Source organism: Hypomesus transpacificus, chromosome 1 (genome assembly GCF_021917145.1).
Source record: "Hypomesus transpacificus isolate Combined female chromosome 1, fHypTra1, whole genome shotgun sequence".
Taxonomy (NCBI): domain Eukaryota; kingdom Metazoa; phylum Chordata; class Actinopteri; order Osmeriformes; family Osmeridae; genus Hypomesus; species Hypomesus transpacificus.
The window spans coordinates 3,853,202-3,877,492 of NC_061060.1; the positions used below are offsets into that span (position 1 = coordinate 3,853,202).

The 24,291-nt window shown below is 47.3% G+C and overlaps 1 protein-coding gene across 1 annotated transcript in view; it reads right to left on the reverse strand.

Moving 5' to 3' along the window:
• The window catches only part of ppargc1b (peroxisome proliferator-activated receptor gamma, coactivator 1 beta), a 34,461-nt gene that overhangs the window by 4,306 nt on the left and 5,864 nt on the right, over positions 1-24,291 (reverse strand). The window contains exons 2-11 of the mRNA XM_047035019.1: positions 7,143-7,325; positions 6,246-6,437; positions 4,290-4,412; positions 2,986-3,973; positions 2,734-2,779; positions 2,195-2,259; positions 1,241-1,850; positions 956-1,028; positions 676-794; positions 165-298 (exon numbers count right to left, since the gene is read on the reverse strand). Of these exons, the coding sequence (XP_046890975.1) occupies positions 165-298; positions 676-794; positions 956-1,028; positions 1,241-1,850; positions 2,195-2,259; positions 2,734-2,779; positions 2,986-3,973; positions 4,290-4,412; positions 6,246-6,437; positions 7,143-7,325 (2,533 nt within the window). The remainder of the gene's footprint in view (positions 1-164; positions 299-675; positions 795-955; positions 1,029-1,240; positions 1,851-2,194; positions 2,260-2,733; positions 2,780-2,985; positions 3,974-4,289; positions 4,413-6,245; positions 6,438-7,142; positions 7,326-24,291) is intronic.

Consider the following 24,291-nt stretch of genomic DNA (forward strand, 5'->3'; position numbering starts at 1 on the left):
AGAAAGAGAGAGAGAGAGAGGGGGGCTTGTTTAAACATTCCTACCACTTAATTATCTGTACTTTAAGCACATTCATCATTTGTCTGTATTGATTTTCGTGTAAGTTAAGATTCCCTCCTTGTACCAAGACTCTCTTTCAGGGCTGTCTGCCTACGCTCCCTCACCTAGATCGATGTAGCGTTTGCGGGTGATTCTATGCAGGCCGTTGCTCAATCCGTTTTGGAAGAGTGGTTCTCTCCTGTGCCTCTGTGTTGGCCCTGCAGGCCCCTGCCGGATCTTTATCACCCCACAGCGCTCCCTGCAGGATGGGAGAACCATTAGATGGCAGCAGATTTACAGGAAAATAACCTGAATGTTTCTATTAATGCACATGATTAGTACTAGGTGAGCAGAGCATGCATATGTATGAGATCATCTATTAAGATTACATTTGGATGGGGAATCAAACACTACCTTACTACTTCTTGATCATGCTTGTATGTGTGGGGCTGCAGTTACTCAAATTTATATCCAAACCACATATCCTACTTGTATGGGTGACTCAGACAATCATACAATATAATTTCCCTTTGGGGTTCAGGACTGTACATCATGTAGCTACAGTTTTAGCATAAACCATTACAAGTAAATTCAAACCAATTGAGCTCAGATGTAATATGAAAGACAAGAACGTACTCATTCTTGATAATGACTTTGCAGTCCTCAGGGTCTCCAAAGGCTTGAAAGCGCTTCCTTAGCATCATCTGTGTGACGCTGTTGGGTAGGTTGTGGATGTAGAACACTTGGCAGTTGTTCTGGCAATGGAAAATGGATGTGAGATGACATACATTCCATTCATTTAATATAGTCTGGCCGTCTAATACTGTGCATAACTGTTTTAAGATACATATACAAATAATATAATCATTCATAAGAAAAAAGAAGTTTAATTGTAAGATGTTAGTGTAAGTTCTACCTCTTCTTTCTGTGATCCAGACTTGGTAATGTTCCTCTGCTTGTCGTCATGGCAGCCCTCATCATTCTCACAGCTAAAGTAAATGAGAAAAGAAACAAGGACGAACAGCAGGTTCAGAAGTTACACTTCTCTCACAATCTCTTTTATTGTTGAGGGGAATAGTCCACATTCATTACTAGCAAAGATAGTCGCACAGATATACCGCATTGTTCGGTGAAGTAAATCTCAAAAGATATACAATTACCGTACACCACCAGCCATATCATCCAAACCTATCAGTCTCACCTGAAGTCAGACTTGCCGCTCGGGGACTGGGGAGGGCAGCAGCTGCTGTGGTTGATGGGCGAGGGAGAGCGACAGGAAGAGGGCCGTTCTCCCTCTTCCTCCGAGTTCTGGGGGGACAAGGCCTGGGCGGACGCTGACTGGGCAGCGGATGTCATGGCACGGCCCTTCCGGAGCCCGTCCTCTGTCCTGGTGCCCGGCTCCTCCACGGCTTTGGTGTTCAGCCTGTTGTCTTGCTGTTTGCTGAACCTGTCCCCCAACACCTGGTTGGCTTGCTCTCCGTCCCGCTCCCCCCTCTCCAGTGCCCAGGGAGACGGGCTCAACACGGCAGCCGTCCTCTTCCTGCTCTCCCCCAGGCTGAGGAGGCAGTAATCGTGGTCGCCAAACGTCCGGTGGATCACCGCCGCCTTGGGTGCTTCCTGGCTGGCCTGGCCCATCCGGCGGAGCTGAGCGTAGAGTTCCGTCTGCTCCGGGAGTTTGCGGGCGTTTGCGCGGCTCAGCCACGAGCCCTTGGTTGTGGTAGGAGTCTGGGTCTGGGTGTCGGCTTTCCCTTCCGGCTTGAACAGCTCCTCCTCCATGGATTTGTGTGGAGGGGTGGTGGGGGGAGTGAGGCCTAGGGAACACGGAACGCACGTCAGCCAATCAAACTCACAACCTCTAAGAGGACATGCACGTTAACACCCATTTTTTTTCCATTCGCATTTCTCATGAACTCTGACCCTAGTTTGTTCTAGACTAGAATATGTGCCACTAAGGCAGCCAAACCTGCTTAAAACTGTTAAGGTATCATCTCAGCTGGGGACAAATCACTGTCTCTTTCCTTTCTCTTTCTGCCTAGATTTTTTGCCTTTGGTGCAACAAGAACGTATGCGTACTGGTTGTTTGAAATGCAGTTCACATTCGACAACAAAGAGTCCGACTGAAGAGCAACATGAACAGTAACAGCGTGATCATTACCTGCTGTGCCACATAGGTCCATGCTGAGTGGCTGCTCAAAGGGCTTGCTGGGGTACTGTGCATCTCTGCTCAGGGGGGAGATGAAAGAGGGAGAGAAGAGGGATGGAGGCAGAGATATCGACACAAGTTAGTTACATACAAATATTACAAAACTGTACAGCTCACTTCTCAAATTTGTCTGGGACTTTAGGGTTTTCTAGTAGATGTCTGTTTCATTTGTTTTTCTTTTGTCACTTAACTTTTTTTACAGTGCTACTGTATACTTATGTTTCACTGGTCTGAGACAGTCTGGATTTATGAGTAAAATGTGTGAGTATTTGACAATAATAACACAATGTGGAGGAGGGAACACGTTTCCTAGTCCACAATTCTTCTAAGGGATTGTTTGGTCAACATCTGAGTGCTAAATTTGTCCACCTGTCCATTGGAACCAAACTACAGAGAGTACGCTCTCAGGTTAGGAATGAAATGAAATGTATTAAACCTCAGGTTGCATTTCCAGTGTGGATTAGGATTACGTAAAAGACAGTAACACCAACCCTGTGGATTTCTGTGTCAACGGAAGACAAAGGCAGGATCGTTTCTCTGCAATTAGAAACAGAAACACCAGTGATTATGTGAATGGTCAGAACTCCATAATAGAGCGAGAGAGAGAGAATGTGTGGGCTTTTCTGTGCTTCTGTCTGAATGTGGGTTACTAGAAGGTGTAACAAATGATGTGAACTGCATGATTCAATCTTAAAAAGGATCAATTTCATTTGTAGCATTTGTGACTCGTTTGTTTTTCCTACCTTTGTGGCAGCAGGAGTGGCCAGGGTCTGCCTTGTTCTGGAGGCTGCTCTCAGAAGCCATCTCCTTCCCCAAGGGATTTCTCATGTGCTGCTTGACCTCCGCCGTCTCCTGGCTGCCGCCCTGCCCCGCCCCAGACTCCATCCTCACGCGCCCCTGCCGCACCCGCTTGGCAAAGCGGCTGGGGAAGGAGGCCAGGCGGCGGGAACGACGCACCGAGAAGGACGAGTCGTCCGCCTGGGGACTCCCGGGGCCGGGGGAGCCCGCGAGGGCCCTGTCAGCCCTGGAGGTGGGCAGGGGGAGGTCTGGTCTGGAAGAATAACTGGCCTGGCTGGGACTCTGCGGGGGCTCGGCGGAGGCGGGGGCCGCCTTGGTGTGCTGTCCCCTGCCGTGGATGTAAGGGGGGCTGTGCAGTCTGTAAGGCTTGGTAACGTCGAAGGACGTGACGGCCTCCAGCAGCTCGCGGAGCAGGGAGTTGGCCTTCACCTCCCGCTGGTGAGAGAAGGCCGGGCGCGGCCGCGGGCCTCCGCCCTGGGCCTGGGGGGCGGCCGCTCTGTGACAGTTTGGGGGGCTGCGGGCGGCGCAGCCCTCGGGCTTGGCCCGGCGCGTGAAGCTGGAGCCCTCGCGCTCCCGGCGCTCCCAGGCTCCCTGCTTGCGTGCGGGCAGACAGTATGTGTGCATGTACTTGATGAGCTCCACCATCGAGTTCAGCTCCTTCTCCGAGGAGAACTGTGGCTTGAGGGGCTCGGCCGCGTGGGGGGGGCCCTCCGCCTCGCTGCCTGAAGACTCCTCCTCGTCCTCCTCCTCCTCCTCGTCTTCCTCCGAGTCGCTGTCGTCGTCTTCATCGTCCTCCTCCTCCTCGTCCTCGTCCGTGTCGGCGGAGGGTGTGTCCTCTGCGTCCTGAGCTGTGGTCAGGTGTCGATGGAGCTCCGTGCACAGGTGGCCCGCCGGTCGAACTGCACGGGCCTTGCACTTTTGGGTGCTCTCGTTCTGTAAGCACAAACACACAGAATTACTCTCTCGACGCTGACCGGATTGGATTAGGGTTAGGCGCACCAAAGCAGCGCATTCTCCCGCTTGACACAGCAGCCACCTGCTACAGCTAAGCCTGCCTCGCACTCACCTTTAAACACTCTTTGCTACAGATGCTACTGATGGGAGAGCATTTCTGGACATGCTTGCAATTTCCAGTGGACAAATGTGATATTTGACCTTTATAGCTCCCCGGAACTCGTCAACCATTAGTTAGGCCCAGCTGCCAAGACTGGAGCTGTACTGTGTGGTCTCTATGTCTGATAGCACTCACCTTAACCAGAGGCCTGATGGGTTTGAGGTAAAGGCTCCTGTTGTTATTGCGATTCCTGCTCCCCTCTTTGTTTGCGTCGATGCCCGCGGGCACATTAGGGGGCGTCAACAAAAGCTTCTTCAGCTGATGAGGGAAAGAAGCGAGGAGAGGGTCAACTATCATCTCTCTGTACACTGTTACTATTCATCTCCCCCCCCTCCCAAATAACAGCATCATCAACACCAAATAACCCCATTATTTGAACAGAGGCCACAAAAGGAGCCCAGGCAAAAGTACAGACAGGTATCAAATCCTAGTGCAAACTGAAGGCTGATCTCTCCTGGTGACCAGCTACACTGTCTGGAGACGTTTACAACTCAGTCGGATGTTTATTTCCTCTTTCGGCTTGACGAGCACAAGCTAGGCAGTGACCGTAGAGACTCAGCAGATAAAACACTTCTACGTAAAACAACAGCCTCGACTGCTGCTCTGCATCAGACGTAGGCACACACTTCCACAAAGTAAGAGTGGAGATTCTTATCGGCTGATTACCTAAGGACCGACACCTGTGATATGTTTTCTAAACCTGGTACAAATAGATAACAATGTAGGTGAAAGACAACTCTCTGAGTGAATCTGCCAGTGCCAACTTGGCACAAGGTACACGTTGTGAATGGTGTCTCTATGTCAATGGATTAGATTGAAGAGGGCACTAGGAGGGGTTTACAAATGGAACTGTGGAGCAGTCTGTTTTTGAGGTCTGGCCCAATTTCCGAGCCTTTGCAGCTCAATAGACGCCTTGTTCTCTGGTCAGGCATAGGCACAGCCCTGAGAAGGGGGTCCACAGCCTGCAGTCACAGCTCTGGTCAGGCATAGGCACAGCCCTGAGCAGGGGGTCCACAGCCTGCAGTCACAGCTTTGGTCTTCAGAACAGGCCAGCCATGTCTCCACTCCCGAGTGGGGGATAGTGGATGAATCTATCTGGTAAATGACTCAAATGGAAATGAAAACTAGTTTGGGAGTGAACTGCACTAAATTGACGCTAAATGTGTTTGTAAAAGGCACTGTACCCCTACGATTCTCCTATATTAGTCTACGTTTGAGGCTGGAACTATGTTGGCCTATGGCACATGTTTATTCCTGCTACTCCTACCTATTGACATACTACAGCCAGCTGATGTAAGCACCATTTCCAACTATTTGAATGAGAGCCCTCTGTGCAGTGTGTAGTCAATCTGTTCACAATGGTGTGCTGTCACTGTGATCATCTACAGTAACCATGGTATTATGCAGGCAGGCTGCTACTCTAGTTTCATTCAGAAGCCAAACAACGGTGTCTTTGTCTGTAACCCCTTCACAACATACGATGTGTGCAACCCTTTAAACAATGTCAACATATTAGTATAACTTGCAGATATTTTGTCTCGAAACAAAATAGAGCCACAAATACCTGTAAGAACTTAATTAGAACTTGAGATCATTAGAACGGTTCTGTTACACTGAGAGAAGGAAATGTTAATCCTGCAGGAGTGACTGGAGAGAGGAAGGACAGAGGAATCCCACAGCACAGTGAGAGAGGGAAAGAGTGGGATTGGGTCACAGGATTCACAGGATCAAAAGGTGGACTCCATGACCTGGCAGGTCAAATTAGAGGCTGGCAGGAACCTACAGTACAGAAGCAGTCACAAGAGTTACCGTCTTCTGAAAATAACATAGAACAGGAAGTACTGAAAGAAACAAAGAGCAAGAGGTATCAGTTTTTGAAGTTAGCCCAGCCGGCAACTCTTCCTGCCTCTCTGTAAGAGTCATCGTTATTAGCAGGACGTTTTTACCAGTTGTTAAATAATACTTTAAATGATATATTAAGCCCCAAAATGAGAAAAGTTCAGACCTGTGTTGCCTATCAAACCCATGCTGTCAGGCAGTCAGAGCAGAGGGCCATCCACATCCACTTAAACAGCAAGGAAGGGTTCTTACTAGAGACTGGTCTTCTGTCTCTGCACTGAGGCACTCTGGGAAGGGCTCAGTGTCCAATGGAAGGTCTTCCTCATCTTCCTCAAGCTCCTCCCCTAGAGAAGGGAACACGGACAGCCCCCCCACCTCGTCCTCCACCATGCCATCCAGGCTGTCTGTCAGGGCAGCCAGAAGGGCCGCATTCTCCTCTTCTATCTGCAGGGGGCGGTATAATAGAGAGCAACACCAGATCAATTACGATAGGAGCATGGTGCTTGCAGTATATACACAGAATGTCCATATCCTATACGGTTGGTGTATTCCAGGAACAGGCATCTCGTGGGGCACTGATGGTACAGTCGAACTTCAAGGTTAAATGAACAGAGATAACAGATCGATGTCTTCTCTTCCCATCCCCAAAACAGATCTATCTGAACATGGCATCATTGCCTAGCCAATGGTAACCAAACCCTAGAACCCATGTGAATCAAACCCATCCTATACAAATCTGTATATATATATATATATATATATATATACGTCTGTGCATTAGTCAAATCAATAACTTGTTAGCCTGTCTGGAATATAGTCCAGTTGTTAATCTGTGCTACTCTGATCCCAGCTAGTTGAGTTTAGCAGCAACAAAAGGGGTTTATTGGAGATCTGATACATATGGTAGCAGATTTAGGTTTTGTCCTGCCCTTCCATTTTGAAATGATGCAGGGATATAACCACTACAGAGACAGACTCCAGTACAGGACCACTACAGAGACGAACTCCAGTACAGGACCACTACAGAGGATTCATCCATGGAGGTTTCGGGGGAGGAGATCTGCACTTCTGCAGTCTTCCTCTCCCTTGATGCTGAAAAGGTTTCTAGAATTCCTCCCCTCTCGTGGTCGATTATAACTGCTGTCTCACCTCAAAGAGCTGATCTCCTGTGCTGAACTGTACGGAGGCAGGCGAAACGTCTGATTGGTCGTTACACCAGTGGAGCTCGCTGAGGCAATTGACGCTGTCGAAGTCACTGGCGTCCAGCTGTGATAGGTCGATGTCCGGGAAGTCTGCATCCAGGCGGTCTGAACACACCTCCTCCTCCCCATACTGATGAGACAAGGCGAGAAGAAGAGAGAGGGAAAGGTCACATTAGCGTGGGTTCAAAGGGTAGTTTATTTGCTGATACAGGGTAACATTATTTGGGGGGAGGAGGGGGGGGGGGGTCCAACAGTCTGTGTTGGGCAACAGTTTAGTAGCGAACCATGCTAACCATGCTAACCATGTAACTGAAGCTAGTGTGCCTTACTGAGAGGAAGAATATGTAGTTATTTTATTGCTGTTGTCAAGTCTTCTTCTATTTAGGATCCTGCTTCTAGAACATTCTAGACACACAGCGGAAATATTCTGGAGTCTGTCCTCGTCTTCAAACAAACGGAAAAAAACACGAGTCCAAACCAGGCCTACAGAGAGACGACTACAGTGAAAAGATAAAAAGAACTTTCACGCTACCATCCTGATCTCAAGGCCGAGTACAGTGCTGTGCGTGTATGCATGTGTATAAGACACCTGGGCTGTTCAGCCCACAAAAGGGCCAAACGCATTCATATTTAACCACAGAGCCATCCCTATGTATGTTTGATGGAGTTGAACACTGAATACTCCAGCTCCGTTTCACACACACGTCCATGCCCACGGGCCACCACCACCGCGTCCATCCAATCCATTCATGTTGCTACGGTGGACCTCGAGCTGAACTGGTAACTGCACACGCCAGTGACAGTCAATTCAGACCAAAGCAATTGCTTTAACAGGGCTTAATCATGGACAATCACTGTCAATAGCAGACAATAAAAACACTCTCTCAACGCAATTTCTGTAGCCACCGTCAAGCCAGCATAGACACATTCACAGGCAGTTGCAAACACACTCTTGTGGACACCAATGCAAGCATGGTATTTGATTTCAGAAAAAAAAAAGACTTAATGTCATCAAAGTTCACTCACGTTTTTTTCACTGCACATAAATGCAGTGGTACTAAGTAGCTGGTCTACAAATTCAACCTAAGCAGTATCAGCAACGGCCTGATTGCCAAGCCGCTTAGCTCCGTTGATCAGGATGAGGGTTGTGATAGGGTGATGAGACAGTAGTAAGGAGAAGAGAAGATGGGATGAGGATGTCCTCTGCATGGCCCTGCCTGAGGTCACCCTCCCCGTAGCACACACACACACACACACACACACACACACACACACACACACACACACACACACACACACACACACACACACACACACACACGCCCATCCCCCATCTCATCCCTCCCCTGCAGCCGATGCAGGTGTGTGGATCCTCCAGGGATAAGTGTGTGTGTGAGAGAGAGGAAATGCGCGTGTGTTTCATGCAGCGTTTAGCACCCAGCTCACAGTCCTCTCCACTCGTGTCTGACTCATCCCCTGCCCTTGCTCAGTGCCCCCCCCCCCCCACACACACACACATACACATACACACCAAACCCCCCCATCGCTCCTCCTTCTCAAGCAAATCATCAGCGAGGCAGATCCATTTCAAAGCCTGACCACTCTCCATTTCCAGGCGGACGTCGTCTTTTCAATCCCCCCCCTTTTGGCTTTCCCTCCCCCTCTGGATGTCAAGCGAGCACAGCCTGAACGTGGGCTGCACAGGCATGCAGACACAGCAGCACAGACAGCGGCACAGCACGTGAACGCGCACGCTCACAGTCCGTCAGTCCGTTGACTACAGACCGTCAATTGTGTTTTCATGTGTCTCTCTCTCCGTGTTTCTCCCAGATACGTCTCCCCCCCCACACACATCCACACACACACACACACACACACACGCACACACACACACACACGCACACGACTCCACCTGAATCCCTGCAGAGAGACACACAGGGCTTTATAGGACAGGACACAGGGTACACAGCGCACATGAGATGTGTGAAGCTTCGAGGTTTATTGCGACAACCCATTACACAAAAAGGAATCCGGGATAGGAGGGCCGCTGGTACCGTGTGTGCATACTGTGTCAATCTGTTAGAGCAAATGCGGAAATACAGCGAAGCCAGCTACTGTATGGCAGCACAGGGAGCCATCCTAAGGTACAGGGGAGGAGGGATGGCCCCGGACGCCAGAGGAATGGCACGTCTAAAGGAAGACACTGATGGAGGGTTTGTTTCTGTCCGGGCTAATACGAGCAGCCTGCAGATGGAGGAGCGCCCTACTGCCACGCTGACAGGTTAAAAGCAGGGCGGACGGGGAGAGAGCCACCTAGCCTGTCACTCCGTCTCCGTGTCAGGACATCAGGAAGAAGGATGGCCTCAACCTTCTCCTCGACTCCGCAACCTTTGTCCTCTGCCCATCACAATGGCTCCGCGTCAAAATGGCAGATCACGGGAGGAGAGAGAGAGAGAGAGAGAGAGAGAGAGAGAGAGAGAGAGAGAGAGAGAGAGAGAGAGGAGAGAGAGAGAGAGAGAGAGAGAGAGAGAGAGAGAGAGAGAGAGAGAGAGAGAGAAGAGAGAGAGAGAGAGAGAGAGGAGAGGAAGAGAGAGAGAGAGAGAGAGAGAGAGAGAGGAGAGAGAGAGAGAGAGAGAGAGAGAGAGAGGGAGAGGGAGAGGGGCGGCTACACTGATCGACCTCGCTGCAGATTTGACAAGAAACATGCCTGATGTATTAAGAAGATAACAGATAGGTGTTCAGCTCTGGCTACTGTAAGGGCCCGGCTACCTAAGGTATGTTATATATAGTTGTTATCCTTGGTCTTATGACTGGCTCTCTTACGCAAGCTGCTCGTGACAGGCCGGGATTGAAATTCTGGTCATGCCGAACGGAGATGGACTCTCTAGCGCCTCTGCAGGCTGGGAGGAAGCAGACGAGCCTGTGATGCCGTCGTCTCTAAGCTGTGTCCTCACGTCGCCAGCAGGACATCAACAGTGCCAGGTTGTTTTTTTTTTACTTACAGGAGTTATTAATGGACCTTGAGAGAGACACCGCCAGTGACCTCAGTGTTCAGTCAACCAATGGACACCATGCCCCTTTATAATCCCTCTAAATTGTTGCCAGATTAGCAGTTAAACTAAGTCTGTGTCCCGACACTACTATCAACTACAAGCCAAGGGCGAGTGCCACGGTGGATCAAAGAGAGAATAGCAAGGTGGCTTGGAGGTTTACATTTGTAGGAAGAGGAGGGACAACAGCACTAAGAGGGGGTGTAGCAATGAGTGGCATACTGGGATAGAGGAATACATGTGATGTGGAGGAGAGAGGTATGGAAGGAGTAACAGAGTTAAGGAACCGACGGAAAGGAAGAGAAGGCCGACAGGGTTGAGAGACAGAAGGTGACATATACCTTGAGTGAGAGGAGGAAAAAGAAAGAGAGAGAGAGAGCTGGGCTCAAAGACATTTATCCTAGTAGGCTAGTAATGGGATCTGATCTGTCAATCCAATTCAGTACTAAGAAAAAAAGCTTTGATAGTCTGCCAAAACTGACCATTCAAGGTTGGGCTTTAGCATTAGAATGGATTGAAAAGTAGGTTGCAGGTCTGAGGCTGGGCTAAAGGCCCAGCTACTGTTACGCTCTTCTCCCTACTGTCTTCTGAGACCACATTAATCCATTCTGCAGACCTGCTGTTGGCTAGCGCAGTGCCCTGTGAATCCACGGGTTGAGATCTATCTAAACCATTGTTATCAGTCGTTTAAGAATTTTGTGAGCATATCATATATGTCGAAGCTAAAATCATGAATTATTATGTGTTGATGACGGTGAAGTCACTTACTAAAGACAAATTCAGATGGTAGGTACAATGCTTAAGGCACACAGAGACTGTAGGAAAATTGGATGGTGGAAATGATTCTCCCTCCCACTCTGAGAGAAAAGGGAGTTTACTAAACAACCACCGGGTGACCAATTAAAGCCGCTCAAGTAGTAGTAGTAGAACAGAACCGAACAACTTTTACTGAACTAAACCATTGTCATAGAGCAAAATACCAGGGAGTGTAACACTCAAGCAGAAAAGATTGACTAATGTTTTTATTCTTACCAAAAACGGATCCTAAATGAAGCTATAAGGCAACAGAGACCATAGTCTAGGTACACACAAACCTGAAAATAAATGATAATAAAAACAAAGAAAACACATAAAATATAAACAAAACGGAAATACTGACATGATCCATAAATAGCCTATAAAAAATGTTTTTGCAGAGCCTTGCTATACTAGGACACTGTTCAGGAAGGGAAGTAGAGGGGATGGATTATGGTAAACTGGTGTGCTAGGCTTGACAAGGAAATGCATGACTGGTGGGCTGAGGCAGGTGACTAAGGCTAAGGTAAAAAGCCCAGAGGGCTCGGCTTGGGGTGTGGCTTCACTCTGGAACACCAGGGTGGTGCTTGGACCTGCGGTGGGATTAAGGAGTCGAGGAGAGAGATCCATACCACACACACACACACTCAGACGTGTCCATTTTCTCACCTCCCATCGCTCCACACTGCAAACACACCCTCCTTCCCCTCCCTCTCTCCCCCTCCCTCTCTCCTTTTCATACCACTGGTCACAACTCCATAATGGAGGACACGGAGCAGAGCGAGAGAGAAAGACAGGGAGGGAGGGAGGGAGGGATGGAAGGAGAGAAGGAGGGAGGAAGCAGCAAGGGGAAAGAATGAGGGCAGGAGGAGAGTAGTGAAAATAAGAAGAAAGAAACTGAGATGAGGGAGGGAGAGAGAAGTGGGATGATACCAACCCCCCCACACGTCACTTCAGGATGCAGCCAGTGTGATCCATGTTGACTGCAGCTGGTGAGGACTCGAGTCTGTAACAAGCCTTGGTGCGAGCTGGGTCCAATAGGATTACAGACCTCAACGTCCATCTGCCTAGGTTAAACGGCCACCATGTCAACCTGAATAACCACCCACGGGGCCACGTTTGTACCACTAGATGTCAGTAGAAACACCGCAACTTCAACACACACTAGACACATAGCCTTTCCAGAGGTCACACTGCAGGTCATTTTATAACACCGATAACCAGCAGCAATGATTAAGAGTGTATCCGAACCAGTCTACAGTCTAGACTAATTCTCGTCCTCTTTGCATAGCATCTACCCTGAATGTCTAAATCTCCAACTGTCCCTCTCTCTCTCTGCAAGTCTAAATATGGAAGTGGTTTCTGCAGCAGTGGACCTGCAGGGCCCACACCCCCCTTCGCTCTCTCTCTGGGGGGGGACACACGCAGCAAGGACATTGACCTGTGGTTCCCAAAGTCAGTCCTCTACAGCAATGCATTGTGGGCTGGATATAGGAAGAGTTTGAGTCGAGGGGAGGAGGTTCTGCTAGTAGCGAGGGGAGAGTTTTGGCTAAATGGATCTTGTTGTGTCGTGACACCCATAAATCATTCTCTCTGGTTTTTTCTTCTCTGGTCAATAGTGGTTGAGAAACGCAAGTAGAAAATATCCCCTCCTCTGTTTGCCAGAACTCTATTTTAGGGGCGACCCAGGGTGGTTTGTTTTGAAACCCTAGCACTACCCGAAACACAGCCATGATCTTATGCTGGAGGGATCCAAAGGTTGAAAGGACAGAGCTTGAGACACAGCTGTTCTAGTCGCACACACGTCCATACGCCATGGTGGTCTCTTCTGGCTTTTAGGCACGGGAACCAAGAGATACGACACAAACAACGTCCCAAAATAATTCATGACAAATATCAACAGATCTTTTAAGCTTAGATGGTTTACTATTCTACAGGAAACATTGCCACAAAAAAGGGCTACAATTCAAATTTTCTAAGTTTGCAAACTGTTTAAAGTGTTACAAGTTTTCTTTTTGATGCGTGAATATCAACTTAACACAAAATGGCACACAATTACAATTTAAAAACAATATTAATTACATAAGTAAAAAAAAAGCTAACTAATCACAAAGCCTGTTAAAAGTTAGCATTTAGGCTGGCTAAATGTTTGCTCCATTTTACCGCCAAGTACAGGTGTCTGGATACTAAGCAGGTGTCCACATACTTCATATAGTGAAGCTTTGCAGGTAATCTTTCATTGAACGAGTTTACTCAATTCAAATCAACTCACAGATGTCTAAACCTCATTGGATTAGCTGAATAAATACAGGAGCTAAAGATCCGTGTCATGTGACGAGTCGGGATCAGAGTCAGGAAGAGGAGACCAAGAAGAGGCAGGCATTTTGGGGCCACCTCTCTGGTAGCCTCTAGTGCTCCTAACTACCTGTATATCTCCCTGTCTATCTGTGGTCTCTGACTCGTTTCCAGCCCGCATTTCTGTTTTCATGTCCTTCCAGCCCTCCTGCCTTTCTAGTTTCCAGGGCTAGCAGTGGGTGTCTGGGGTAGCTGAGTCATCCAGTCTTCATGATGGTTAAGCAAAAGTCAGAACCATCTGCTACAGTAGCGGGCCTTGCTCAAGGTAGCTTAGCACAGTTGGTAATGTCCCTTCTGGCTCTGCAATATATCCAGGCAGAGCAGTACAAATGAATCTTAGCAGAGCATCATCATCACAGAAGGCTTCCCAGATTCATCTTTTATGTTAGTGGTGATAAAGGTTCCACAATAACAGTGGGAATTACAAGCACTATTTATCACCTAAGCACTGAAAATGACTCTGATTAGAGTGTGGGGGGTGGGACTGGTGTTGATGTAAGAGGATGAGATTATCAGTTATTGTCAATGGCTGGGAGATGATTTACCGCTCTAGAAAAGGTTGTTAGTGCTAAGCGTCAGAAGCAACCCGGTTTTGGCCCCTAATGATTTGTGGGGATAAGCCCCACCAGCTAAGGTCATACAAAGGGGGTGGGGTTGTGGGGGGAAATAATTAGTGCCAGGTCACTTCAGATCCTAGTACAACCAAGCTTCCAACAGGGCAACCTCATTAGCTTTAAGATTAGTATTTGTAATTGTTCTTGTGGAGAAACTGGTTTTTAGGAACATATATTTTCAGTCAAAAACACACAGCATATGAGTAAAAGGTCAGTTTAAGGTCAGACTTATTTATTACTTATTTCAAAACCACCTCACTTATAGATTTGTGATAGACTACTCAGATGCTGGATTCGGTGGCGTAATGCAGTCAGAGACAGTCAAAGTGGGTCTCTTCCTGTACAAGTTTAGCTTAACCTTTGGGAGACATTCCTATTCAGTACTTGGCCTACCCTGCCGAGTGTGAGTGTGCTTTAATGTGTGTGATGTAGTGGAATGTCTAAGAAGCTTTGAAGGGCCAAGCTACAGAAACCTGATTAAGGCCATTACCTTACACCACCCCAGTGTACGCTGAAACTCTTCATAAAAAAAAGAAAAGACAAAACAGCACCAACAAAAAATAATTAGAAATGGGTTAAATGGCTCAAGAAGCGAGATTGTAGAAGGCTAGTTTTCCAATGATGGTCAGTGCGCTATACCACAAATGTTTAAAATCCGATTCCCAAATAAATGTTTATTTATTAATTATACAAATTGTGAGCATTCCCATTATCTTCTCTCTTCCGGCATATTTCTGGCTTCAGATTACTGCAGGAGATTTGACAGCAATGAACAAACAGCCCCAGGCTGATTCCTTAGAAATCAGGAACTACAAACTGAGCGTCTAGAGTCTACAAATACATTTTTAGACTGATAGACAACCTTCATTAGCTGACATGTAATCCACTGTTATTACCAATTGGAGGTTGATGGGAGGTTAACGTTTGGTGAAACAGAGCATGAGCATAGGTAATAGACCGTCTGTTTTACAATCGTACATTTGTAACACGGCTATACTGTCTTTTCCCTCACTGGACGTTTCGACGTTCTGTAAGACCCTGGATCCCTGGTTCCCACAGCAACCACCCCCAAACCCCCTGCCCCCCCCCCCCCCTGGGTGCATCTCCTAGTACCAGGAGGATTGAAGGCTATCTCCTACCCCGTCACCCCCCACCCCAAATCCATTTGGCAGCTGCTTAGCGCTGAAAACAGATGCCCCCTATTGTGTCCTCATCTAACCTTCGGGGATACATTTTGCATGGGTGTCTTCCCCCCCCCACCAGCTTGGTGCTACGGCAGTATCAGATTAGCACCTGAGTTTTCTCCTCTCCTCTCCTCAGGCTCGATCCCTGTAAATGATTTATACTCTACACTGAGAGAAGGTTAGCACCAGGAGGAGCGGATGACGTAGGAGTTAGAGTTAGCCAGAAGGAGGTGGAGGTAACAGTGAGCAAAGCCCAACCTAACGCAGCCTTGTTCAACAGTTGCTTGGGTTGCAAAAACGCATTGTAGAAGGCTAACCATAGTAGCTGTACAGAAGGACCCAGTTAATGGAAACACACGTGTCTTTCCCGCAGTGCAAGGTTGCTGATTGTTGGAACCAGCTGCCAACTAGCCGGCATGCTAATCATTCAGCCAGCCAGCTAGTCAGTTATATGGTCAGTCACACCGCCAACTAGTCAGTGTGTGACTCAGTCAAGCTCTGTGTCGTATTTCAGGAACACCTGTTCACGTTGGCCCATCCTTATTTCTAAATGTTCCACAATCATCTTTCTCTGGGGACACAGAACACCTGTTCAGGATACGATGTAGTTAGTTAGTTGATTTATTTTGTAGTGAGATTTGTGACAATAGATCTAAGCTAGATCAATAATGTGTGTATTTTTCTACACACTGAAAATAAAGCTGTCCTTCCTTATATTGGGTGGATCCAATCATGTCAGCCCTCCAACCAGACCATCCACCAATCCTCAATTCTTTTACCATTTAATTATTGGGTTGACAACTCGATTTCAAAACAATTCTTGATTAATCTCAATTCTTGACTTGATTTTTCACCACATCCCCTCCCCACACCCCCTTCTCTGTTGCAATGGGATGCAAACAGAAGAAGACATTCCATTAATCGTTCACACACCCAGAACCATAAACTCAGAATGACATCACAACCTCATCCCCATGCCTAAACAAGGTGTTCTGTGAGGTACTCAAAAGGTTGAAGTCTACACTAGACCAACATAACTACAGCATTGTAATGGGCGTCAAGTATGCTGGAAGAAACTTTGTTTGTTCATCAGTAGAGTACGTACGTTTTTGAGGCTTACAGTATAACAAAAACGAATCACATTGAAACAGTTTTGAATGATGAAGCTATTTCAGTGAGCCCCCCTCAAACAAAGTGAAAGTACACACATCGGAGCCGTCATTCCAGTTAGGCGCCGTCGATTCCAGATCAAAGTTTGTTGGCTACAGAAATGTTGCCTGACTGGCAGCCAAGGGGAAGTGTGTGTGGGAAAGGAGGGGCATGGGATGGGGGGGGGAGAATTGTAGGTAACTGGCAACAATCCCACAATATTTTTTTATCCTTGACAAAGGGGACACACCCAAACCGGCAAAACGCTAACCGTTTCCGGGCCTGCTCTGCAACCCATTCTTCTCTGTGGGAGTTCTGGAATGTGCCACACTGTGTCAGGTGAACCCAGGGAGGGGCCCCCTCTTCAGAAGCGTTGCTAGGAGACACGTGTTGCGTACACGTGGCGTGGCCCCCCTGCTGAGCGCAGAGAGGTGACGGATGCATGGGAGCACAGGGGGAAGGAGCTGCTTCCCTCCAGTTAGCCTTTGCCGTTGCCAGCTTATTGTTCCACAGGTTGACAACAGGATTGCTGTGTTGAATTGACAGAGCTTATTGCTCATGTTCGGATGCTTCCATTTTGGCCGCAGGAGAGAGACTTTGAGCAGACACTGCTGTCCTCAGATGAACCGCGCGCCTCCCCCACACACACACACACACACACACACACACACACACACTTGCGCCGACAGGCACATGTACACACACTAGCTGTGACGCGCACACACTCGCGCCGACGACAACACACACTGGCGAAGACGAGCACACGTACACACAGTCGCACACGCACGTGACTGCAGTGAGAACTCAAGACCACGGCCGAGAAAATGGAACGGAGACAGCGCGAGGAAGAGAGACAAAAGATGGTGACAGCAAGAAAGAGAGTGGGAGAGAGAGAGAGAGAGTGTGAGTGAGTGAAGTGAGTGAGTGAGAGAATCAGAGGTGTGGTTTCTCAGTCCATTTCCCTCCAGCCTGACAGCATTGTCAAATGCATCACGTTTGCACTTACATGACTCACAGCAGTCCATCTATCTAGCTTCATGTCTGTCTGCACTATAAATTCATTTCGTTTCTCCCAAGTAAAACCAAGTAACGAGATACAGTACACAATCACTATGTTACCCTGCCCCGTTTCTCCTACAGTCTGTGTGTGTGTGTGTGTTGTGTTGTCTGGTTTGATGTAAGTGAATGGCCAAAGATGGCAGAGCACTCACTGTGATTGGCTTGTTGCCCTGTAAAAGGGATAATGCTTAGGCCTTCAGAAACTGTCCTGTCACTTAGGAATCCTTTTTTTCATTTGTCATTTCCTCAATCCTCACCAGAGTGAGCAAACTACAGGTAGGTGAAATCTACAAGTGAAGAACTTCTGAACTCACCTTTCATTCACTAATATGCGTTAATAGACATTATCCTTCTTAATTATTCAAGTGTTTTCTCAAATTTGCATTGAGAAGTACGAATGTGTCTGGAAGGGAGAATCCCCTGGAGACACCATGGGGGGATGAGCTCAGCCCCACGGCTCCAGTTCTCCCTGCTGCCATCCCCATGGGTACCCAGCACTCTGCCCCAGCTCCATTTCCTCTCCCCTCCCCTCCAGATCTGCTGACACCAAGGCCATGAAGGACATGGCTCCATGCTACAAGGACAACATGGCTGGTAGGGGGGGGGTGTATCTTATTCTTGCTTTCGCTGGTCGAACACAGTTGAGATGAGGTCACTGCAACGTCTGGGGATCCGCGGAAGACCTCAGTAAAAGAGGAAAAATCACAACTAATACACAAGCACACATTACAATTCACGACAAATGTTTACTAATGTTTTAGTAGCCCTTTCTAGGTCGGGTGGGTTTCAGAAGTGTTTTGAAAATGGTAACCTGGCACTAACTACTGGCACTTCCACGTGCCAGTTGACAGCCAGTCAGAGAGGATTAAGGTTGCTGACATGCAGACACCTAAAGCAATATATCAGATGTAGGTGATCAAATATCCACCCCCTACTACACCCTATCTGACCCCTCACTTCCCAATGGAGTTCCTCTCCCTCAAATATCAAATACACCCACTGGCCCTTATACTCGCTGTGCACCCCATCACACACACACACACTCATAATACACACACACACACAACTGGCCCCCAGCCGGTGCAATCAGCAGGTCTGTCCTTGAGCAGCCAAAATGAGAGATGCCTTCGTGACACATTATCACCACCTTTCCTCCCCATCACTCTTCTTTCCCCCCTCGCTCTTTTTCAGAGATCCATCTGCTCTCATCAACGGCACAGAGAACACACAAACCAACACACGCACACACGCACACACACACACGTACGCACACTGTGTTAACCTACCTAGTTGTCATGCGTGTCTACCGACAAAGCTGTCGTGCAGCTAGCTTAGCTCATGGTGGGGACACATCTGGGCTTAGTGGTTAAACTCACACTGGTCACGCATTGAATGTGTCGTTTCCAATGGAGGCTCAAATGTTTTGGCATTCGTAAAAAAATCAAAAACGCTGAGAATGCATCCAGAATATGATGTCACATTTTACGATGTGTGACATGGCTCCCTGGTCAGACAGAGGAACACCTTCAGTAACAGACTGACCATATCGAGGTGCTCAACTGAGCCATTCCAGAGATCTATGCTATCAGCCGCTATCAGATGTTCAAATAAATCTACTGACTGGCTGGAGAGAATGGACCTGAGCAGTTAGGACAATTCAAACAGTTCCGCTATAGTATGTTCTAGTTTTTACTCCACATAAAATACCCCCCAGTTACTTCACAACATGGGGAACTTTTGCTCTCTGCAGTAGAGTGATTGTATGCAGTATCATAGCGACTGCAGGGCAAGCAGAGGGGAGCTTGCTTGTTGAACTGCGAGGCAGCCTTCCACTGCATGTGACAGTCTGGTCTCAGGAAAAAGGAACCATATTAGGAAGGAAAGCACCTTCTGACGAAAACAGTTACAGACGGACAGACAAAAAGAGTAAGAGAGACGTGAGGTCGACTTCCTCAATGCATTACCAAGCGTTTTGACCCTGACTGGAAATGTTCAAGCTAATTCGATTTTGCTAACCCGACAGCATGTGTCTGTGGTCTTGGCCGTATTATGTCTGTGTGTCATGTGTGCGTATAAAAAAACGTGCCGCTTTTGCCTGTGTGTCTGGTGGTACGTGTCACGTGTATGCACAGGCTACTGGTGCAGCAGCGCTTTAAATAAGGCCTGCTTGCTGATCAGATGTGACGCAACAGCTTTGAACTTTACAGCTGTCACATGAAAGGACGTCGCACCGGATGTCACTCTCTGCATTCAAACCTGAGAGGCAGACAGCTTTTACCGCCAGGATACATCCTGAACATATCCAGAAGTGACATGAGGAATTATAAGACAAATTATTGTCAGTGCCTTATTTATCATCGTTTGAGTGGTGCTATTGTTCTGCCATGTCTGTTGTAAACCTTCAGGCTGATTTCAGTTTAGGTTGAACTTGGCTGTGGTTAGAGGACTGGTTCCAGGCTTGCTTTCTGAGAATCAGTAAACAGTCCACATACACACACTCGTGCACTATTTGGCACCTTGTGATTGGTGACACAAGGAGAATATCTCTCCCATTTCATGTGTATGGAGCGGAGGACATGCTAGGGTGGCCTGGGTGCGAGTGTGCGTGCATGCCTGTGTCTCTCTGGTGACCTCCAGCGAAAGAAATGTTTATGGTGACCTTCACGCCAGGAATACCACAGTCCTCACTCACTCACACACACACACACACACACACCAGTCAGTTTGGATGATTAAAGCCCCATTCTTTTCTTTCCCTAACCGCTTGGCTAACTTCAGCGAAAGAGGAGCAAGAGTCTGTGTGTACCGTAGTGCTTCTGGGATAGTGTGTGTGTATATGTTTTCATTGACTCATTGAATGTATAGTAACAGAAAAGGAAGAGACTAAATAGTCCAAAGCAGGTTCATAAACCCTTGATAAGAAAGTACAGGACATGTCGTAAGATGTTTTGATACTGGTCCCCCAGTAGGTTGAAACACACCGCCTTCCTATGGACTTTGGTTCACCACCACACTATCCTGCGTGCCAAGGAGATAAGAGGAGGGAGAAAGTGTTCAGTCTGTAAGAGAGAGATGGAATGAGAGACGAGAGAGAGATGGAATGAGAGACGAGAGAGAGAGGACAGAGATGGATTAGGAGAGCCACGAAGGACTTTGTCTCAGGTGCGATGTTCTGATGATGAGTGGGCTGATCCGCCTGCCTATCTCCGTTCTCATGTGTGTATCATCCCATCCAGCACTGTCTACAGTCACATCTACAGTATCTCTGTCTCTCTTTCTCTTTGTCTCTCTCTCTTTGTCTCTCTCTCTCTCTGTCTCTCTCTCTAGCACTGTGTGTAGTACATTCATATCTCTCTCCCTCCTCTCTTTCACTACCCCGGCTATTCCCAAACCATGGGTCGTGATCCCCTGTGGGGGTCGCGCGAAATGAAACCAGGGTCATGGGAGAGGAAACCAAAGTGTCTCCGTAGTGCACGTTAACATGTGTGAAGCAGGCGAGCAACGTCCAAACGTTTCAATACATAACCCCGGGCGTTTTCAACCAGTGTGTTTTGACGTCCATGTGGGCCGTGTTGTTCCAAGTTCTGACGCAACGTGCGAGTACCCCTCTCTCACATGCTGGTGAATGAAAGGACAACCCACCCCCCAAAAAGAAAACCCGATTGCATTGTTTAATTGTCATAGCCCCAAATCCCAGGATTCCTTTCGTACTAAAGACAATCTGAAATGTTGTCAGATGTTTTACAAGTGACTGTCATGGCACTGTGGTATTTCTGAGCATTTCTATGAGGCATGTTGGCAGTACATGAAGCCATCCTGCTCTGCTAATGGCAGCCCAAGGCTCGCAGCAAAGATGGATGTTGTGCCTGAGATGAAAGTACCTACATTTCAGCCGGTGTAGGTTCAAACTAGGTTCTATGTCCCTGTACACTACACCATCAAGGGGCTTATCTATTAATACCGGGGAGAGCGAAGGAGAGAGATTGCGAGAGGAAGGGGGCGAGAGAGAAGGAGTGGAGAGAGAGAGAGAGAGAGAGAGAGAGAGAGAGAGAGAGAGAGAGAGAGAGAGAGAGAGAGAGAGAGAGAGAGAGAGAGATAGAGAGATAGAGAGAGAGAGAGAGAGAGAGAGAGAGAGAGAGAGAGAGAGAGAGATAGGGAGTATCCCTCCCCCTAGGTTGCATGACTGAAATATTCATGGTTGTTTTGTAAGTTCTATATTGCTGAACTCTCACTCGCCTCCTTAAATACTTCACGTGTGTGTGTGTTTGTGGATGCAATGTACTAATGCAAGGCTGGCGGGTGTGCGACTTGGTCATTTCACCAGACTTCATCGTCTAGCCCTTACACAGTTTACTTAAAAAGCAACATGTGGACATACTGAAGCCAGAGGCCAGCAATGACACCATTCATGGATGGATTGGGAAATGTGTTGCAATAAATCATGTGTTCTGTATAAATTGTATGCTTTCAATAATGATATAAAATGAAGTGTACGGTTGTTAAATGTTCCTGTTTAGCAGTTCTTTACTAAACCCAGCTTTCGTTGCAGGGAACAAACAGAACTTGGACAACTTTTAAAACAAATCTGGGTTCTATTCAGCTCTTTAGTGAGCCAACCTTGAGCTACTGGCACCAAACAAATGACTCAGTGTGCCTTTCCCATTCTAATGATTCTTGAACAAACACACACACACAAATACACACATACTACATCAAGAGAGACGGTGGTGATGTAGTGACACCACCAAAACAACCATGTTCCTGTCCTCGCTAGAGACACCAAGCCCATATGGAACCAAAAAAAATGAAACTTCTAGAATGTGCGACTGGACCTTTAAAGATTCTAAGCAAGCCAAAAGGAGTGGTTGAATTTTCTTTTCAAAAGGGCAATCCATGGGCCTCTTTTCTTTGCTAACAAAGTGACAAAGGACATCCACACTGCTCTCTCAGCCTGCAGAAAGAATGAAGTACAGTCCTCCTGACACATACCTGAAAGAAATGGTCAAACTAATGTACCCTCGAGTAGTCTACCTTTCACATCCTCTCTAGAGTCCAACAGTCAGCCAGGGGCTTCATAGTCGTCTTCAAGCGACACCATCGAAAGGCAAAAAAAAAAAAAAATTCTGGTCCCCAGAGCAGTAGTCTGGGCAGCGGGCTTGTGTGCCAAATTGCTTTCTCTCTTCTTAAAATCACCTGGAGTCAAATACCTGCAGAGAAATCAATACTCCATCAAACCCCCCCTCCACATTAGCCTTTTCTAGCACCCTCTGCCAGGTGTGTGTATGCTCAGACTTTTACTAGACACAACACACTCCCAAAAAAACACACTTGACTTGACATATGATCAGTGCCATTTTGTGGGTGAACGTCCACCACATGTGCACATTCATTTGACCGTTCCTGTCCACTAAGCTAACCAACCTATCACATTTCGCATAAAAACAAAGTCCAAAGGGAGTCAATGAAATCTGTCATACTGAGCAGGTATCTGGAAATCTGTGTCTGGGGGCTGATGCAGAGTGATGGATGGTTATCAGAATAAATTCCCATACACTGCTGCCAGAAGTATTAAAACACAACTTGGAGGTAAGGCAAGGTTTTACAGAGAGAAAAACGAGCAAAAACAGAGAGACATAGAGAGACATAGAGAGAGAGAGAGACATAGAGACATAGAGAGAGAGAGAAAACATGGAACAGATGCAGAAACAAGGTCAGACATAAAAGTGTTGAGGGAAATGCGCTGTAGAAAGAGTTCTGAGAGAGGAGAAAAGTACAAGGGATTCTGGGTTAGGGTTCTGATGATGCAAATTCTGCCAGATTGCACCAAAAAACAACCATGCTAATCAAACAGCAATTACACCAATAAGACCATGTCACAATTATTTAACTTGTGAAAGCAGATAGTGGGGGCTTTCACCAGGGGAAAGAGAGGAAAGCCAACACAAAACAGACACACCACAAACTCTGATAAGTTTGTATGGTGGAGCTGTTGAACTTGTAGGGACTAAGTCATGAGTGAAGCTCCAGACCAGAGGGGATGTCTTTATATGGGCAAAGATACGAAGCTTTACCTTTCCAAAGACTTTGATTCACTTCAAAACGTAATGAAACTGCCACTTGTCCTTGCTACACATGCTCAGAAAGAGGACAAGACTACAAACGATTTACAACCATTCACTTTGACATGATGATCTTCTTATTCTTATCCATGTCAATGGGAAAGGTACAAACAAGGAAATGAATGAAAATGAACGAGAGAGCACACATTTGACTGCTCACTTACCCTCACTGAGATGAGTCATTAGAACACACCCTTGTTATTTCGACATCATCTCTGGTATGTTTTAAACACTATAGCAGGAACATTACAGAGCCATATGTGCACAACACAGGACAAGCCCCCACTAGCTGGAGAACACAAAAGTATTTCCAACCACCCCAATAAAAAGAGATTCTTTTAGAACAAGTTGACAACAACACATACTCCTCAGGTCCTTCCTTGCTCTCCACAATGCACGGGTCTCCCTTCCCTCCTGATAGGATGAGTGCTGAGTGTGAACTGCAATATATTCAAGTCTCTATGCAGATATTTTATGCAATTCAGGCTTTGGATGAAGGAGACATGTCAGTCCAGGGTTGCTGAAAGGTGAATTCATGCCGCAACCGTCGACAACCGTAGACAACCGTCTGAGGTTGTCTACGTTCTGAAGCAGGTTTTCTTTGAGAATCTTTGAATCTCTGCTCAGTATTTCCTCAATCCTAACCAGGCATTGGGAACTGAGGGAGCTTGCAGTGTGGTGTGTGCCTGCCTAAATCATACCCACATGGACTCCAATCATGTTCTACAAACGTTTCAAGGTTAATCAAAGGAAACTGGATACCACATTACA